Source organism: Xiphophorus couchianus, chromosome 17 (genome assembly GCF_001444195.1).
Source record: "Xiphophorus couchianus chromosome 17, X_couchianus-1.0, whole genome shotgun sequence".
Classification (NCBI taxonomy): domain Eukaryota; kingdom Metazoa; phylum Chordata; class Actinopteri; order Cyprinodontiformes; family Poeciliidae; genus Xiphophorus; species Xiphophorus couchianus.
Genome location: NC_040244.1, coordinates 13,595,824 through 13,608,335, shown reverse-complemented (window position 1 = coordinate 13,608,335; position 12,512 = coordinate 13,595,824). Strand labels below are relative to the sequence as shown.

At 39.5% G+C, this 12,512-nt stretch overlaps 1 protein-coding gene across 1 annotated transcript; it reads right to left on the bottom strand.

Annotated features, from left to right (window-relative positions):
- Positions 1-542: 542 nt before the first annotated feature.
- Positions 543-11,097, bottom strand: cmah (cytidine monophospho-N-acetylneuraminic acid hydroxylase). Its single transcript, XM_028044464.1, has 15 exons — positions 11,080-11,097; positions 9,311-9,520; positions 9,141-9,232; positions 7,766-7,875; positions 7,478-7,668; positions 6,235-6,315; positions 5,751-5,817; positions 5,575-5,656; positions 5,345-5,482; positions 4,221-4,356; positions 3,829-3,966; positions 2,731-2,905; positions 2,390-2,506; positions 1,300-1,415; positions 543-1,187 (listed from the first exon to the last, which is right to left on the bottom strand). The coding sequence occupies exons 2-15, from the start codon at positions 9,514-9,516 to the stop codon at positions 1,055-1,057; spliced, it is 1,782 nt and encodes a 593-aa protein (XP_027900265.1). The 5' UTR covers positions 9,517-9,520; positions 11,080-11,097; the 3' UTR covers positions 543-1,054.
- Positions 11,098-12,512: the final 1,415 nt, after the last annotated feature.

Genomic DNA, 12,512 nt, shown 5'->3' with positions numbered 1-12,512 from the left:
CCACTCTTCCTGAACCTGAACTTTGTTCTATCCTAAATGAAATTATCACTATCTGCGTTTGCATTACAAACGTGCAAAATTCTTTATATTCCGCTAATGTTGAAAAAAACAATTGTGCAATTATGGTCTCTTCATTTTGTGAGAAACTTGATTAAAATCACACCATCTACAATAACTCTTTGAGGAATCTGCATTGATATGAGTTACAACAACATTTAATTTCCCCTTGGGATCAATTAAGTGTTTTTGAATTTGAATACTCCCACTACTTCCTGTCGTTTTCTTCGTGGTTTGCGCCAGTGGCAGCGTCCGGTTGTTGATCACGTAAGGCGTGAAAAAGTGTTTCCATTTGCAGTTTTGCAAAATAAAGCAACTTTGATCCAGCCAAAACACGTTCTTCATACTAGTGCCAAATTTTTAATTTTTTTAAATTAAGAACAAAGTTCCTCAAAATTGCCGTGTTTTCATTACTCAAATTTTAATTGAAATGTCAAATCGCGCAATTATACAGTCAATGGAGGCGCAACTTCTGTCATTTTGGGGTTTTTTTGTTGCCGATTTCCAGTTGTACACTTAAATGCTTTGTGTTGCTGCCACGTGATTGGCTCATTTATTATATGGACTTGAGCAAAAGTACCTTAAAGGAGGACAGTTGCGTGTAAATGAGATGTCATGCCTCTGCTTTTCTTGAATATATGAAACTAGGATTTGCATGGTTGGTGGGGAGAGAGGAAAAGGAGGCGTGAGGTGAGAATAAATGTACTGTGAAGGATTGGAGTGTTATGAAATGCAGTTGATGTGCGGCATTGCTTTTTGCTTTAAAACACTAAAATATCTAAATCATTTATACATGAGGGTTTAGAAAACTCATACATTCAATAAGTAAGAAAATAATAATAATAAAAAAATCCCAGAAGATTAATTTCCGTTAGGAAGATAACTTCCATTAGGCTTCATGGAAATTCCACTTTGGCTTAATTCATGCAATTAATCATTTTACTTTGGTTTAAACCAAGAAATCAAAGCATTTCTTTCACATCCCCTCCTTCCAAATCTATAAAATGGAACAGTAATTCAATAGGCCATAATTTAATGAGTCTGTTTCCTGGATGGGAGGGACTCGCTGCAGAAACTGTTCCCAGTCTGGACTGTGAAGAGGTAACTGGGTCTGGAAGTGGTTCCAGAACCTGAAGACCAAAATGAAAACACAAAAAAATAAATAAATTAGCTTTATGGGTTTAGAAGAAATAAAAGCTATAAAATGCAAATATGTAAAAAAAATTTCCTGCGTGTTATTACTTGTGGTGGTAGGTGTCAGGATCTCGGCTGATGCGGTTCTGAAAGCCGATGTACAGGTCGTCCCAGAGGCCGCCGTGCAGAACCACGTACCTCATCACGCCGATTCTGTTTTTAACCTTAAAGTTAAACACAGAGAAACGTTAGGCTGTTCCTGCCAGTCATACAGAGCATGATTGACAAAATGTACATCTTCTTTGAAACCTTGATACCTTCAATATGTCTGAGTGGATATGTATATAAGAGAAAAAGCCTTTTTTAGCAACAGGCACAGAGTTAATATTATCTTAGCTGCAGTAGACATCGTTCAGACCAGTCACACCTTGAAGAATCGGTGAGGAATTCCAGCAGGACTAATAACTTAAGTTGCAGCACTGACTGATTAACATTATATTCTGTTCAAGTGACCAAGCACACAAAGACCCAACAAGTTAGGTGAGGAATGAGCAGGTCATCAATTTACATCTGACTTAGTCTATGTAAGTCCAGTTGCCTTCAATTTAAGCCTGATGTATCAGATCTGACTTAAAGGACAGCTTTGTGTGATTTGGTATCAATAATGATATGAGGGGTTCCTCAAGGTTCTGTTTTCGGCCCACTTTTAGTCAACATCAGTATTATTTCACTAACTTATTACAGAGCGCAGCAACATCAGTTATTCCATTATCTATTGTCTACTGTCTACGCTACAAAACTGCAGCTGATGCGAAACAGACACGGATGTAAACAATCTTTATTTCTCTCGGAAATAAAAGCAGCCAGTCGCAAAGCAGCCAGAGAACCGGGAGTGCGGTTTATTTTCCTTGGCGCTGATTGGCCATACCACCAAGAGCAGAGACAAGGAAGTCTGTAGATGTTAGCTTCTGGAGCAATCCAGAAGCTAACATCTTCTGGATTAGAAGATCTAATCCAGAAGATGTTAGCGCACACATCTACAAACTGTACAGCCTATTGTACTATTACAATAGGCTGACACAGTTTCAAATGATTTTAGTTGTCCGTGGGCAGTTGCGGATGTCTTACCCATGCATATTTTAAGTTCTAAAAATATGTTCAGCTCCTTTTTGCTGCTTCGCACACAAGAGGAGCTTACCTCAAGGTAGGAGTGCTCTCTGTCCGGTCTTGTGGAAGGAAATGACAAATCCAAAAAGTCCACCATGTAGTCATAGCCATTACTCACTGGTTTAAAGCTGTCATCTGTTTCAATCATCTAAATGAAAGTAAAATGTCAGTTTAAAATATTTTAAGTTTGGATATCAAAGGGATGAAGAGTAAAGGCATCATCTCTCACAACAAAATATATAGAAGAAAATCAAGCAATCCAGCAGCCACGGGAAAAAATAAAAACAAAAAGATTGAAGAAGAGCCAAGAGTTTCAGTGATAGGTTTTTGAAGAAGATTGGAGTTGAATCCTTCTGGTCAAATAATATTTACCCGCACCACCAGGTTGTAGTTTTGAAAGCCTGCCCAGCTGTAATAAAACTGGATCCAGCTCTCATGCTTAAATATCTCACTGCTGATGGCGCTGTTGAGCTCATCCACATACAAGTCAAACTCCCAGCTGTCCTTGTAGATTTTGGCATTGGCTGGAGGATCAGTAATGGCCTCACTGGAATTGATCACATCAAAGGAAGCAGTGAAGGAAAACGAAAAACTACAAAGGCTTGAGATGTAGTGGTTTTAACCGTTCTTTGTTTTCACATCTTGGTGTCAATATTTGTCATTGGGTACTTTCTCCTTTTCACAAACAGCCAAAAGTAGTTTCAGGATGTGAAACTTCTCAGACATACCCAAGGACTATCTTAACTAAATGCAAGGTTTCCTCTAAAAAAAACTTGCTGAGCCCGGTGATTGGGCACTAGGGCAGTCATTCATCTGGCGTCCCGTCGTGTTTTTGAGTTGAATGTTTAAAGTTGACAGGAAATTTGAAAGTATCACTTGATAATTATCTTGTCAAAAGGTTGGAAGATTAATACCTGAACACCAATTATAAAGTCTTAAAAAATGCAAACATTTTAAAAAGACTTTAAAAAAATAAACAATGCTAAGCCTGGTGGGGGCACAAGGAAAGCCTGGTGGCCCGCCAGGCTTACATTGCACTGGGGAAACCCTGAAATGTGACACGTGAAGGCGACTGGCTGAAAAATAAGGTCGAATACAAATGTATGAACTGTACTTTTCAGATTTCAACTTCACAACTACACCGACTAATGTTGGACTCTACATGACACCTCGCGTGAACTCCTTTGATTTGGCCTATTTGCAGATCGCAGCCTAACCTTTATGTTATACTTTATGTACCATCTTAAGTTGACATTTGAAGCTTTTCTTAAGCATTCTCAACCAATCGCTGAGAGAGCATTTCCACTCTTGATACAGTTTTCAGAAAGGTTACGGTAAAGTCACCCTACTATCACCTGAAAGTTAATCATTTATGCTTGTTCTCGACTTCTAGAGATTAAGCACCTTCACGCTGCACAACATGAAAACGCACAACTGCATTACACAAATCAACGTTGAGTCATGGCCCACCTGCTGTCTTTCAGTGCGAGGCCGAGGTCCAGCACAGCGCCAGGTTTGGGAGTCCACGTCTTGGTGTTTAGTGAAAGCTGATTGATGAGTGCGTTGAGGTCCTCTGCTCTGTTTTTGATGTTTGTATCCTTAATGTACCTTCACCCATTTAGAAGAGAGAAAAAAAAACACACATTGGAAGGTCAAAGTTTACAACAAACTGTTCATACATTACTGTTTAGGTGCCATGGCTTGGTTTATCTATACTGTTTATTATCTTTGAGATAAAGTGCTCACAGCAGCTGCATCTGCTGTGACATCAGAACAGTAGAATGTTATTAGGCCCTCTCATTCAACCCCAGTGCATCAGTCATTGGTGCAACTGCTCCCCAGTGCAGCTGTGTAAACTGAACTTGTCTGATGGATGAGCTTCCACAAAATATCCAGCGAAGGGACAGTAGATTCTCGGCTGCAGGGATTTGACCAGCGTGGCTTTGTAGTTCAGTAACTTCTTCCTTTCGTTCTTGATGAACTCTGCCTTCCACGAGTCTGAGAATGAGGAAGCATCACCATTGGTACAATGTCAACAATGTCGTGCACAACAAAAACATTTTTGGCTTTGTGATTTGTTTTGTTGGGGAGTTAAAGGTGGCTAATAACAAAACAATCATCACACCGGACTCCGTTTAGGTCTGCTTTATTTTGGACCAACGTTGGAGGGTTCTGGTGCACTACACAAATCAGATATTCTCACAGAAAGCCTGGACTCTCGCAGGGAGCCGTGCGTATTTATGCTCAAATCTGTCCGTGTGTGTGTGGCGTTCTCAACCGGTCCTTCTTTGGTTGACGCAGATCTCTTGACCCGCGTTTTGCTGAAACAATAAGAGCGTTGTCTGGAATTGTCCACAGCTGGGACCTTGCAACATTTGGCTAGAAGGGTGTTTACAACAGCTTAGTGAATTATTCACAGCTCTCCAAATCTGTATTCCTTCCTCACTTTTAGATCAGAATGACGCATTACATTTGAGACACTCCATTTCCTTTTGATAACAACATACCTGAGTGCAACATAATGTTGTTTGGCAACTATTCACATACTTTTATTTCTCTATGGTTTCACATTTTGATGATCTGTGCCATTGCTGTAACATCTCTTTGTTCTGCGAAAGGTGTTCCCCAAGGCTCACTGTTAGTCCCACTGTGCTTTCCATTCTCCTACTTGAGTTATTTATCAATTAAACTTCTGTGTAACAACATTTTGTTGCCTGGAACAAAATGTTTTTGAGTGACTATTGTTCACTCAAAATTTAATGAGTGACATTAAAGACATTTTGCTTGTCCATCCATTGAAACAACACTACCAACAGTGATGGTCTGAACCAGATCAATCTCATACACTGCAGCGAAGAATTGCCTTTTGGCACAAACACAGTCTGTTGATGGTGTTTGGCTTTCTTTCATTTTTTTCCTATATTTTATAGTAAAAGAAAAGAACCAACTATATTTTCTGGGCAGCACTGTACAGTGTTCAGCTCACCGCTGTATTTCCCTCCGTGAAATGTCATGGGGAATCCAGACGCACCACCAGCAAAATCACTCATCATCAGGTCCACTTTTTCTGGTAGTCTGCCCCCATTTGGCCTGGTGCAGTCCACCGTGTTCAGGATCATGTGACCTGCAAAAAAAAAGCCCCCCAAAAATGTAATACACTTTAAAAGAAAAAAAAAATGGTCAGATGGTGTTTTACAAAGGCAAAATCTTCGGTACCTTTATAGTCAACAATGATGCAAGTGTCCATTTCAGGATGGACACCGTCCATCAGAATCATAAACCTCAGGTTATCGTCAACCTGGAAAAGCAAAAGCAGATCAGCAATGACTAATCAAAACGGTCAACTACCTTTTCTGGTAAAGACTGATTTTGATAAGCAGTGTAAACCTTACATTTTGCCAGACACCAAAAGGAGTGACTCTGATATTGGTCAGCTTGACCTTGCTTTGTTCCAAATTCCTGTTGTATTAAAGCAGATAAAAAAGGGGGGAGGGAATGTGTGCTGAATGAAGTTTTTGTAATAATTTTCAATCTACATAATTGTTTCTTTTTCTTTTTTAGTAATCGCAAAAAAATTTGATAAATGAGATAAACTCTGATGAAATATTTAATTACAAAACCTCTAATTATTTAGATTTTTAATCCAGTCCCACCAGCAGTTAAAATTACTATATTTTATTCTTAAAACGTCATTCAACTTGGATGTATTTTGATGATTTTTTTTTTTGCAAAGAAAATTGTTATGAACATGTTTTATATCACCCATAGACCTATCCCAACCTGGTCAAGGAAGCATAACGGGTCACCTTTAGCATATCCCTTTGTGTTGAGGTCATAGGTCAATAAATGAAACTACATCGTTATCATTTTACTAACCAGAAAACTGGTCTGGATGTGTCACCAACATATATGGGAATGTCTGGCCTCCGTTCTGACAACACCTTCAGAGTGGGATAACTGGAAGAGAAGCAGAATAGATTTGGTCAAACCAAAATTTAGGCTCTTATTGTTGATGTTCACTTGATATTAATGGTCAAAATCACTGACTACTATTAGCATAATTTGCCATTGTTACTAAAAGTATAAGTATGTAACAACTACTTTACATGAAACACTAATGACTCTAGAGGAGTGGCCGCTCAAATGCTATTGAAACGGGAACTGGTTTCATCTAATCTTTACATTTCTTCAGAGAACTATACAACTCTCACACAACAGCACAGAACTTCAGATGGAATGAGAAGATTTTATTTGTGGGTGACAAAGTGTTGCAAACATCGAGGGAAAACTTCTCAATTTCTCCGCTCTATCGATCTTCACTCGGTCGAAGATCACTCGAAGTGATTCACTCACTAAACCGACATGATTAAAAATGTCAAAGAAATATTGTTGCGTAACAAAAACCATCACTGGGGAAACATTCGTCTTCAGGAGTCAAAAGGAAGTCAGTCAGAGCTGATGGGAGGATTGATGTGGTTAGGTGTTGGGTAACGACGATAGTGGCAACGGTTTAAATAAAAGCATGTTCATGTGTTAGAGTGGCCTAGTCAAAATCCAAACCCCAAACCAACTGGAAACTTGTTCAGAGATTCGTCTTATCCAACCTTCTGGAGCTTAAGCTTTTATTAGAAGAATTGGTGGTAATTTCAGTGTCTAGATAGCCACAGCTGTTTTTTAACATAAAAGGCAGTTCTACAAAATAATAACTCCAGGAAGTGACAAAAACTTTAAGGTCTTAATCTGAAAAAAAAAAAAAACCCCAAACAAACTAATTGTTAACAAGTAGTGAAAACTACTAAGACACAGTTTGTCAGTCAAGATCAGAACAACTTTAAGTGAAAAGCAACAGAGTGTAACCAAGCTTTCATCATAAGTAGAACCTCATCGATCCGCAGACTTTTACTTAAGAACCGGACTGTGCTGCAGCCAAATCAGCTTTTATTTCATTTATTAAACTTCTTCAAATTTTGGGTCAAACAAAAATAAAAAATTGGACTACTTTGCTTGCTTGACTTTGGTTGTTTTGACACGATTCTGGTGGGGGAAAAGTTTGGACACCCCTGCTCTGATATATCTCGACATGGCAACAGGGAATACTTCCAACATTTCCAAAGTCTACCTGAGGTGGTCGGAGTGCAGGTGGCTGATGTAGATGAGATCTGCAGCACAGAGTCGGTCCAGGCAGTCTGCCGGCGGCTCGTGGAGAAGCCACCAGCCTCGAGCGAAGGCGGGACCCTTCAGCCAGGGGTCAAACAGGAAGCACTTATCTCCCAGCTGCAGCTCCATGCAGGCGTGGGTGAGGTATGTTATCTGGAAGGGAGCGTTAAAGCTTTTATTCCTCTAGGACTAGTTTTTTTTTTTGTTTTGTTTAGTTTTTTCTCAAAGTCTAGAAAGACAAAGCTCCTACTTTCACTTCTCCCTCCTGGAGCTCCTGAGGTTCTCTGGGGTCAGCCAGCCAGGGGTCAATGGGGCTCAGCTCAACCAGCTGCATCCCTCCATCATCCAACATTTCAACTTCTGCGAACGTAAAAAACAAAAGCCACTGTATTCTAAGTTTTCTGCAAAACTTTTAGTAAAAATAATCTCAACCTGGCTATCATTTTATCATTATCATTTTTTAAAATGTACATCGGCTCTGAAAAATCAAAAAACAGAAGAGAATACCCTGCATATGTTGTCAAGTCTTCACAGATTGATCGAATTAAAATAAGAACCTATATAAATACTAATCAGTATGTTCCTGACAGCCGGCGCCAGCTGTCTGGCGCCAGCTGTCTCTGCTGCTCAGGAGAAGGACATCCTATTCTTCATGTTTATAATAAGATAGTTGGTAGCATAATGGTGCTGATTAGCCTTATTCAGTCATACTGTTCGTAGTAAATGTTCTAGTTTATCTTATGAAACTGTGAATCACGTTGCAGCTACATATGTTTTGATAAGAGCTGAAACGTGCAGTGTAACTAGGGATGATTTTCAATAACAAGAGAGGTGCAACAAAGAGAAAAACAGGCAAAGGTGGGCAGTAGCAAAATAAATTTACTTAAAGCAGTTTTTGAGCTTTTTTTTTTTTTTTGAAACTTGATACTTTCTACTCCACTACATTTCTCTTCCATTTGCCTCGTTTGTGTCTTTTGTTCCACCGACACGCAATAAAATTACAAACTACACCCCCCCCCCGTACAGCAGGTGGCGATACGCAGCTTTGAACCAGTTTCGAGAGGAATCATTCTCGTCCTGCTGGGTGTTGCCTTGTAGATTGTGACGTGAATGAATAACGCTTGAAACTGCAAAGTGTCTGAGCGTCAAGGAAAGCTGGTAGAAAATGCCAAATTGGTAGAAAATATTCCCAAATATTCCTGACTACACTCAAAAACTTTATAAAATATAAGTATTTTTGAAAGCACACACTCCACTAGTTTTAACTTAAGTAATATTCTGACGAAACTACTTTTACTTCTAGTGGAGTCCATTATTTGACTAGTAGGGTAATTTGACTCGAGTAACAAGAAAATGGAGGACTCAAAATGGAGGACATACAGTCTCTTTATACAATCTATTAATTTATTTTCTGTGTTCTTTTAATATTAGTTTAATGTTCTTTCCCAGTCAGACAGCTGGCAGAAGCCAAACACTTGACTTTGTGAGCATCTTTTGAAATTGGAGACGTTTTAGCTGGCTTTTGTTTCTGTAACACAATTCAAAGAACCGTTCAGTACTAGCACCTAAGCAAGTATCATGATTCAGCTGGTGTTTGCATGTGCCAGATACAATGCTCATCTTACCGAGCTCGTCCTGGAGGAAGCTGTCGGGCGGGTTCACGTATTTCATCGACGACACGTTTAACTTCCAGTTGTGCTTGGTGCATTTCACCGTCCTGCGAGAACAGCAGCTGGAATTATTAGTCTCGTAATCATCTCAACTCTGCTGTTTTGTTCTGGAGAAATGGCCGCACCTGCCGTCCAGGTCTTCTATGTCCTGGATGAATAGCCCTCCTTGGTGTTTGCACTGATTCTTGCAGGCTTTGAAGCCACCGCTGCTCTTGTAGATGATGTAACATCTCCCGTCTTCTGGGTTTTTCTTGAAGCTCACTCCGTCTTTGAGCGAGGCCACCTGTTTAGCGTCCAGAGACAGCACCACCTTGGACGTTTGGGCCTCCATTTTCCTTAAAAACAACAAAAAAAAAGAATTTGATAGTCGAGGAGAAATTTGGATTCGTTGTTCTCACCGATTAGCTTATGGCGTAATTTGGGTAACAATGTTCTTTTTCGGTACTCATTTCTGAACACAACTTTCTTTATCTACTATTTACCCTATGAATACTCTGAGGTCAATTACATTTATTGGTTCACCCCTGAACTGGACTTTGACTAGGTCATTCCAGTACCTGAATACGTTTTGATCGAAACAATTCTAATGAAGCTCCCAATGGAATCTTTTTTCTTTCTTTTTTTTTTTCTTCTGGGCAACATGTGCCTTCTGACCAGGTTGGCACAACACAGGAGGTGGCAGTAGGTGAATGTGCTTATTTGCATTCCCCCTCTTTGGATTTGGTTATTATTTCTTTAATGTCAGGACTGACATATTTGACCAGCTCAGACAAATGTTCATGTGTCGTCACACATTGGCCTGACAGCACATGTATTCCTCTACAAAAAATATTTCCACGGCATGACAATGCCACCTCCGTGTTTAATTTCTTTTTCCTCACACGTTGGCTTTCTTGTTGCTGCTTTTTTTTTTTTTTTTTTTGGTTTCACAAAAGAATTGATGAACAGGTAGCAAAATATGAATTTTTATTGAATAGACAATTTTTTCAGAAAGCCAGGACACCGAATTTAGCCGAGACTTTCCGGATTCCAATTTAATAATCATCCATGTGGGCACTGTTACTGTTTGTGTTTTTGAGAGACAGACAGAAAGGCCTTTAATAGACTTGCATGTGTTGAGGGGAATAGAGGAATGGATGATAAAGAAGCCAAGGTGTTGCAATCAAGACATTGTACCAATGACTTATAGTCCAATGATGTAATATCTGGAGATACTGCAGATATTTTGCAGTAACTGCAATATATATATATTATATATATATATAATATATATTTAATTTTGACCTTTTTGTCATGTTTGTTCTGTATAATTATTGATAAGATGTGGAACAAAACAAAGAGTAACATGAATGAATCAGCTGTCAGAGCCTCACGTTAAAATATCGACTTCCACTGTTAAATTGTCAGATTAAAGCTATTTATTTGAGCACATCATAGGTATGATTATGATTATGATGTTTTTCAGTTGAGAATAGTTTGGAAATGTAAATTTGAGGCTAATTACACATTTAATCTGCTGTTGAAGAGATAAAGTGCTTCAGTTCCTCTTAATCCTCCATGAAAAGATGTTGCAATTTATCAACAGCAGCATCGATGAATCTGACGGATCTTATTGGTCTCTTGAAGAAATCTGTGACTGTGCATTTATTCAAATTACTTAAGCCTGACTTTGACGTAGCCGCTCCTCCTGAGCCCAAACGGATAAAACCAGGCATTGGAGGACGTCCCAGGGTCTGATCGGACCCCTCGCCACCTCCAGTCCTCCCAAGTCTTGGAAAAGTGTAGATTTGCCCCCCCAGCCCCTAAAAAGCTCACTAAAAAAAACCTTTGTACTGAAACAGTATCAATATGAAAAGGCAAAAGAAGCAAAGAACAAAATAAATGAGTCATTCACCTATAGAAAAAAATAAGGCTGAATTTTTAGGTCCCCCCCCTCTGCCATAATTAGAGCAATGGATCAGTCGATAGTCCCTCAGTGTGGGACGAGCAACAACAGGATGCTGAACGGCACAGGCGCCGTCAGAGCCGCTGCCGCAGTACAAACAGAAAAACTTGTAATTGAAATTGTATTTCAAAAATGTGCAAGGCAGAATACTGAGGTCAGGGCGTGGTGACAGTTTTTTTTCAGTTTGCTTGCAAGCTTGACTTGCTATCAGCTGACAGTTAATCAAACTTTAAACGTGTTTGCTCTCTCTCTCTCTCCTCCACAGAGAAAATTGCTACCTCATTCTGTGGAACTAGATAACAGCTCTTTTTTCTCAATAAACAAACATAAAACAAACACATCTGAGTTCGACTCTTGTTTCCTCCTCTTGCAGCCGTTGACGGTGTTTTTGTTTTTGTTTTTTAAGCCTGCATGGTGCTTGCATGTAAAAACATGAACCGTAAATGTAAAAGCAGGAAACTCCAGGGGCGCCTAAACCTTTTGAGACCAAGATCTACTTTTTCTCTCACCAGCCGGCTGAGATCTACCTCATGACACGAAGACATAAAATTGTAAATTAAACTCTTTTGACTTAGTTTATAAGCGAATAGCAGAAATAATAAAGCTGTAGAAAACCTGACGCAGTTTCTTCCTCAGTGAGATTCTGACACTGGGAGGAGGTTACTGGTTTCTCAGTCACAAGCTGGTTGCACACCTGAGGCCAGCAGGTGTCAGTAAATTATGGTAGATCTGAAATTTGGTTTGATATGAGAAGCTACAGACTGATATGAGGAACCAAAGAGCTCTGTAGAGGTAAAGGCAAATCTTCTGAAGTTGGGAAATAATTCATTTAATTTCACATAATTATCGCGGTAGAAGCCATTTGTTTGTTAAAACTTCATGAGATATATTTGTCCTTTTTAACGTTTGTTGTGAATGACTTATACTCACAAACAAAGGAGGTAATTAGTCCAATTTTGTCGTTTATTGAACGTTTAGAAACTACAGCGGCTGAAACGCGCCACAGCGAAGGTAAACAAAGGTAAAACAACCCGAACAGGTGATCAACTCAAAACCACTCGTACCTTTTTACTCTCTCTCTCTCTCTGTGTCGTTTTAGCACACCCGTTGACATGGCAACCGCCTGAGCCCCGCAAGCCGAGCAGAGATTACGTTAAAAACATAACATTCAGTCCACCACGATATCAGGTTTCCGGGCTTGATATTTATTTCTCGATTATTAATCCTCTCATGATCACAGCGGTGGTTGATTAGCTAATTTAAACTCTTGCTCTGCTAGACAATCGGTCTTTGAGTGGCCCTTTTTTTTTGTTGTTGTCGTTTTTTTTTTTTTTTTTCTGTTAATGGAACCGAAACACACTGAATTGCGCAACATCTTGTTG